Below are 8,120 nucleotides of genomic sequence, written 5' to 3' on the forward strand. Positions count from 1 at the left end.
CCTCCGCGTACGGACATAAACAACAGCATAAAGATAAACAATAAAAAAGAAGGTAAGAAAAAACGACTGCAGAATGAAAAAAAGATACAATACAAAACAGGTACAAAAAGATACAATGCAAAACAACAAAATACGAAAGAAAATAAGATGAAGAAAGTTACAAAACAATAACTATAAGATGCAAAACCAATCAAGAATACAAAATTAAAAAAAATAAAACAAAATAGAAGCGAATCGAGAAGTTACAAAACAAAAAACAAAACAAAAAAGCAAAAAGGCAAATGATGATTATTTATCAACAAACAGGTCTATGGCACAGAGCCACGACAGATAACATTAAATCTTCATACGTGTATGTAGCTCTTTGTATGCTTCTTTGTTTGTATGTATGCTTCTTTGTTTGTATGTATGTTTGTATGTTTATGTGTATATGTATGTATTTGTTGTATTTTATATGTGGATGTTTGTATCCTACCCTGTACTGTATATATTTTTGTATGTTTGTTTGTTTACACGCTTTTATGTTTGTTTGTATGTATGTCATTTAGTATACTTGTTAGTATGTTGTTTGTTTTTGTGTTTTATATATATGTTTTTTATGTATTGTTTGTTTATTTAAAAAATTTTATTTTATATTTAAGATTTATTTAGTTAATTTTTCATGGGCATGTTTTTGTTTTAATGTTTTTTTCACATTGTTTGGCATGTTGGTGGTGTGTTTGTGTGTATATTTAAAAGTTTGTTTGTTTGTATGTATGTATGTGTGTGTTTGGGTTTGTTTGTATGTATGTATATGCGTGTGTGTTTGCATATTGTTCTGTACGCTTGTATGCATGATTGTCATCTTATTACGACTTTGATAAGTCGTAAAATATATCAGCCGATAATAATAAGGATGGGTATCAATTTGATGTTTGTAAGTGGTCTGATGTCTCCCGATCTGTCTATCAAATTTCATGTGAGCTTGTATGTATGTATGTGTGTGTATGTATGTTTATGTGTATGTATGTGTGTTTGTTTGTTGGTGTGTTTATGTGTGTATGTTACGTTATAATTTTCTCAACAAAGTTCTTAAAAAAGTTTCCAATCAATCTGTCTATCCTTAATGACAAAGAGTGTAATAATTTATTTATTAATATATTATTATTTATTTGTCTATGTACTGCGGACGAAAACACAAAAAATTAATGTGGGAAGAAAACGCGTGAAAGCTGCTGGCTGACCGGGGGTTATTTGGATATTATTTATTTCTATTGTAAAGGCCCTTTCACTGCAGAGACCTCAGAATAGGGCAGACCAATCCAACCTCTACAAAATCCGTAGTAGCCGTAGTAGTAGCCGTAGTAGTAGTAGTAGTAGAAGCAGCAGTAGTAGTAGCAGCAGTAGTAGCAGCAGCAGTAGTGTGTTGAGTGTGAAAACGTATTTGCAGATTTTGTTCACTTCCAATGCAAGACACCCGAAGCAAATTTCTTGTCCGGCCAGCCATTGATCATTATCATAATAATAATAGCAATAGTAATAATAATAATAATAATAAAAATTATTATTATTATTATTGTCATGGTGACGAGTGATCATAATATGTATAAATGGCTCCCATCCTTCGCTGCAGATCGGCTGTTACTCCCCATTGCTTAACTTCCTAAAAAATTATTGTTAATGTTGTTGTTGTTGTTGTCATTGTTGTTATCGATATTATTATTATTATTGTTGTTGTTTTTAATGTTGTTGTTATTATTTTTGATTTTTTAAAATGTAATATTTGAATGTTTACAATGTAATATTTGATTAAAAAAATATTCGTTTTGAGTGTCATGGTCTTGCAAGGGCGGATCCAGGAAGTTTGACTGGGGGGGGGGGCGAAAATTTTTAAATAAATATCTTGTAATGTTGAATATATCCATTTTTGATTATAAATTTTAGAATGTAAATTAATTGAATAATATAATGTTTTATGTTTACTTTGATTTATTTATAATTTTTATTACAAATGATCAAAGGAAAATTATGAACGCACCCACGCGGCAAAATACACTTGAAAATTTTTTGAACGCTTCTTCCGTCTGATTTTCATTTTAAAAATTCAAATTTGAGTTGCGCTAGTAATAGTACTGTATAAGTATCATAATTCATAATCATATTTTCAGTTTTTTTTAGAAGATTAATTTAAATATATATGGATCGTTTTGTGAAGCGAACTAAAAGGGCACATCCACCAGGTTAGATCACCATACGATATGAATTTGTTCACTAGTAGCATAGAAATTGTTAAATAAGTGTTCAGAGTTAAGTTAAATTTAGTTTATTTTTTTAGAACTACATGAAGGCGATAGTTCCGATAATCATAATGAAAAAGTGATTGTTAAAAATGATGAATCATTTGAGCAAGTAGCTTTGCACGATAATGACGAAGATAACAAGATAAAGAATAATGAAAAAGTCTATCAACAAATGGATTTTGTACATAATAATGATATTGGACTGTATGTGGGCAGCAGTAATAAAACAATTAATGATGATATAAAATTTGAACTTCTACAAAATCCATGGAAGCCAGAATTTGGCTACAAATTTCCGTATTCAAATCATATTAAAAATGGTAAAAATGAAAAACGGTACATTTTGAAAAGTCACTTGGAAACATTTAATGCATGGTTGACATACTCGCATGTGGAACAAGGTTTATTTTGCAGGTATTGTGCTCTAATGGCTGACACCAGCGGTATTAGTCATCAAACGCCATTGCAAAAATTAGTAAAAAAACCACTTACATCATTTGCAAAATTATTAGGCAAAGATGGTGATCTCAGCTGTCATGAACAATACAGGTATCACAAAGAGTCAGTTCAGAGGGGCAATGATTTTGTCAAATCATACCAAAATCCATCATTTGAAGTTGTTAATCAACTCTATTCCGCAAGATATCAGCAAATGAAGGAAAACAGAGAAAGATTGAAGCCCATAATTAAATCTATTATTTTTTTGGGAAAACAAAATATTCCTCTACGAGGACATCGAGATGACGGAAAACTTAATATAAGTACTAATGATGCAGGCGATGCTGATAATGATGATGATGAAGATGATGAAAATTTGGACAATGACATGCTTAATGAAGGGGTATATGGTACCGGTCCAGTTAGAAATGAGGGTAATTTCAGAGAACTACTTCAGTTTAGGGTCGATGCTGGAGACCATGTTCTTGAAGAACATTTAAAATCATCTAAATCAAATGCGACATACATAAGCAAAACGATTCAAAATGAAATCATAACCACAATTGGCGATATTATTACAGATACTATTGTACAGAGAGTTAAAGCAGCCAAATTTTATTCAGTTTTATTTGATGAAACAACTGACATATATGGTATTGAGCAATTGTCTTTGAGCTTACGATATGTTTACAACGGCCAGGTTAGAGAAGATTTTGTTGCATTTGTGGATTCTCTAGAGGATGCATACAAAGATATAGAATCGGAACCAAAATTAACCGGAAAAATGTTAGCCGGCTCAGTGTTACGTTTACTAAAAGCGCTAACTTTAGATCCACAGCTTTGTGTTGGTTGTGGAACAGATGGATGTTCTGTCATGACATCTCAGTCATGTGGTGCAGCTGCAGAAATATCAAAAAAAGCTACATCATGTATTCATTGTGTTTGTACTAACCATGGACTGAACTTGAGTTTATCTAAAATATCCGATGTACAAGCCATAAGAAATGCAATGGGCACTATTAAGCAAACGGCTTCCTTTTTTCGCGCATCGGCCAAAAGAAAATTAGTGCAAAGAATAATGTTTAAAAATGAAAGTCAAAATTTGAGACAAAATGTCATGCCTTTATGTGAGACACGTTGGGTTGAACGCCATGATTCGATTATCAGTTTTAGACAGTCCCTGCAATATGTTCTAGCTTCTTTAGAAAATATTGCTAATTGGCATGACAGAGAAACATCATCCAAAGCAAAGACGTTGTTATCGGCTTTAACTGATTCTGAATTTTTAATAGCTTTGTACTCAATTGCCGATCCATTAATTCTAACTAAGCCACTAAGCAAAGTTTTACAAACAGAAAATTTAGATTTGGTCGAGGCAGCTCAACATGCTAATAGAGTCATAGATAATCTTCAATCTAGAAGAGAAAATGTTGAGCAAATATTTCATGATATCTTTACGAGAGTTTCTAAAGTTGCAAAGGAACTGAATATTGAATTAAAAATGCCAAGATGTATAGAAAGACAAGTAAATCGTGCAAATATTAAAAGTAACTCATTAGAAGAATATTTCAGGATTGCTATATTTATTCCCATGCTAGATAGTATGATAACAGACATGAAATCAAAATTTGGAACAATCCAAATAGCTATAATGGGTTTGAGTCGTTTGATACCTTCAGTTTTCCTCCGAATAAGTGGTAATGCAGAACAGAATAAAACATGGTTTTTAATTGACCAAGCTGTTACGAAATATAAAAGTTTAATAACAAATTTGACCTCGTATGATGACAACACGGCCATTGAATTTGTACGCAATGAAGAAATGCTCTGGACGCAGTACTGGGTAAAGATGAATTCACAGCCCAAAACGGCCATTGAAGCTCTGGCATTGTGCAATTCCAATCTCTATCCGACAATTCACAGCCTGTTGTCAATATTGTGCACCATGCCTGTTTCAGTAGCAACGGCAGAACGTTCATTTTCTACCCTGAGGCGGTTAAAAACGTGGATGCGCTCCAAAATGAATGAGGACAGACTAACGGGATTAGCCTTAATGAACATTCATTGCGATATTGAATTAGATATTGAAGACATTATAACAAGGTTTGGCCGAAAAAAATGTAGAAAAATGACATTTGTCTTGTAAATATTTCATGTATATAACAGAACAATGTTTTGAAGAATGTTTTTCAATTTAAAAAAAATCAAAAAGTTGAAGTGTTTGGCTTTTTGTTATTTATTTCATAAAATATCAAACCTCAGTTCAAAGTGGGGGGTACCCTCCTCTGGATCCGCCATTGTGGTCTTGCCGTTATGAATTTCGCGTGTTTTTATGGTAACAAATAATAAAAATAGATAAGAACAGGTATGCACACAAACTTACACACATACATATATATGTTAAAATAAATAATCTATGGTATTGCTGTTTGTTCTTTGTAGCGGCCATATTGGATTTTCTCGCTATCTCCTTGATTTATCGCTCACGAATTACACCGAGGTCTTTTGTTACTGTAAAACATTCCCCGGTCAGTTCTTTCTCTCTTTCTCTCTCTCTCTCTCTCTCTCTCTCTCTCTCTCTTTCTCTTTCTTCGCACAGCTATCTCTCCATTTTTTTAATTAATTATTTTTGTGTTTTGTATTATCACTCATATATTTTTACTTTTATTTTGTCATTGTTTTTTATTTTTCGTTTTTTAAATTAAAAATTATTTCTGTTGGCCAATGAGCGATCATGTATATTATTACCATTTTGACTTTGGCCAACCAGGGAATTCGTTCCATCCAGCCATCTTTTCTGTTCATCCATTCCTTCATTCATTTATCCGTTCGCTTTCCATTCATTTGTTTATGCGTTCATCCTTTCGGTCATCTTTTAATCCATTCGTTCATGTGTTCGTTCATTCATTCATTCATTCGTTCGTTCGTTCGTTCGTTCATTCACCATCCATCCATTCATCCATCCATCAATTCATCCATCCATCCATCCATCCATCCATCTATCCATCCATTCATTCATTCATTCATTCATTCATTCATTCATTCATTCATTCATTCATTCATTCATTCATTCATTCATTCATTCATTCATCCATACATTAAGGATTTTTACTCTGTATATATAAATCATCAATTACTGAAATTGTGTTATCATTAGAATACTTACGAAATATTATTGTCACGAATTAATATTATTATTTATTATTGTTATTATTTATAATAATAATAACAATAATAATAATAATAATAACATCACTAATTATGAATAATAATGGTTATTTACGATCTAGCTGATAGTGATGATAGATATAACGCGATCAGGCAAAATATTGTTATTATTATTATTAAGATTATGTTGTTTTTATTATGATTATGTTATTATTATTGTGATTATGTTATTATTATTACCATTTTTCATATAATTATTAAAATTCTTTTTTATCTTCTTCTTTTTCTTCTTCTTTTTCTTTTTGCTTGTTATTATTATTATTATTAATACATAAAAAATGTAAACAACAATATGAACAACTCAAACAAAACATAAACAACAGCAAAATAAACAACAACAACATAAAGAACAACAACAACAAAATTAGCAACATAACTAACCAAGACATAAACAACTTAAACAACAACATAAACATCAGCATAAACAACAACATAAACAATAATAACAACAACAATAAACAGCAGCATAGACATAAACAACATCGCGCAAAGACCATAGACATAGTAAATCACCATAGACAAAAAACACCGATGATAAATTTACGGCCTAATCATTTGCTCTACGTCAACGAATGAATAAATTACAACAACAATAACAGTAACAACAACAGCAACAACAACAACAACAGCAGCAACAACAACAACAATAATAATAATATATACAATCACAATCACAACTACAAAAACAAAAAGAATAAAATTTAATAAAAACTACCAATGATATCATATAGAACCTGCCACTTTATAACTCCTTAATTATCACTTTATATTATTAATACTAATGGTAATATTGTTATTATTATAAATTATTGTTATTATTGTTGTTACTGCTGTTATTATTATTTTTACACGTTATATTTACGATGTCTTAAATCATGAAACAAGTTTTTTATGAGCCGGCGTTCGCTTGCCCCCATTCACTGTTTTGTATTGTATTGTATTGTATTGTATTGTATATTGTATAGTAAATTGTATTGTAAATTGTATTGTATTGTATTGCATTGTATTGTAATGCATTTATTGTACTGCATTGTATAGTATATTGTACAGTAAATTGTATTGTATTGCATTATATTGTAATGTATTTATTGTATTGTTTTGTGTTTTATTGTTTTGTGTTGTATTGTCTTGTATTTATTGTATTGTGCTGTATTGTATTGCATTGTATTGTATAGTATTGCATTGTATAGTATAGTATATTGTATTGTATTGTATAGTATATTATATTGTATTGTATTGCATTGTATTGTATTGCATTGTATAGCATTGCATTGTATAGTATAGTATATTGTATTGTATTGTATTGTATTGTATTGTATATTGTATTGTATTGCATTGTATTGCATTGTATTGCATTGTATAGTATTGCATTGTATATTATAGTATATTGTATTGTATTGTATTGTATTGTATTGCATTGTATTGCATTGTATAGTATAGTATTGCATTGTATAGTATAGTATATTGTATTGTATTGTATATTGTATATTGTATTGTATTGTATTGTATTGCATTGTATTGCATTGTATTGCATTGTATTTTATCGCACATTATATTGTATTGTATATTTCTTTTCATTTGGTAAATTTTTTTTAAAGAGAGAGAAAAAAAGAGAGGAAAAGAGAGAGAGAAAAAAAATAAATTAATATTTATAGAGAAAAAGAAAAAATGATAAAAGATAGAAAAAGAGAGAGAGAAGGAAAAAGAAAGAGAGAGAGAGAGAGAGAGAGAGAGAGAGAGAGAGAGAGAGAGAGAGAGAGAGAGAGAGAAGCAATGACATAAACATGAATAACATTAAAATTAAACATTATCAACAACATCATCATCAACATCGACAACAACATTATCATCATCAACAACATCATCAACAACAACAACATCATCATCAACAACATCATCATCAACAACATCAACAACAACAACAACATCAATAATAAAATAAACTCATCCGATTAGATTGATAAGTCAATGAACAGTTGAACGAATATTTAATTTGCTGAAATGATGTTGATTCGTCAATCAATCAATTGATTGATGGATGGATGGATGGATGGGCGGATGTAGAAACAGATGAAAGAACGAACGAATAAACAAATAAATGAATGAATGTGTGTATGCATGAATGACTGACTGAAGGAAAAAATTAATGAATGAACGAACGAACGAACGAATCAA

At 30.4% G+C, this 8,120-nt stretch overlaps 1 protein-coding gene across 1 annotated transcript; it reads left to right on the top strand.

The window, feature by feature from the left end:
* Positions 1-4,566: 4,566 nt before the first annotated feature.
* HELRODRAFT_90411 (hypothetical protein) lies at positions 4,567-4,863 on the top strand (the record flags this gene model as incomplete). Its single annotated transcript, XM_009032501.1, has 1 exon — positions 4,567-4,863. One exon carries the CDS (start codon positions 4,567-4,569, stop codon positions 4,861-4,863), a length of 297 nt encoding a protein of 98 aa, XP_009030749.1.
* Positions 4,864-8,120: the final 3,257 nt, after the last annotated feature.

Source organism: Helobdella robusta (assembly GCF_000326865.2).
Source record: "Helobdella robusta unplaced genomic scaffold HELROscaffold_82, whole genome shotgun sequence".
NCBI lineage: Eukaryota > Metazoa > Annelida > Clitellata > Rhynchobdellida > Glossiphoniidae > Helobdella > Helobdella robusta.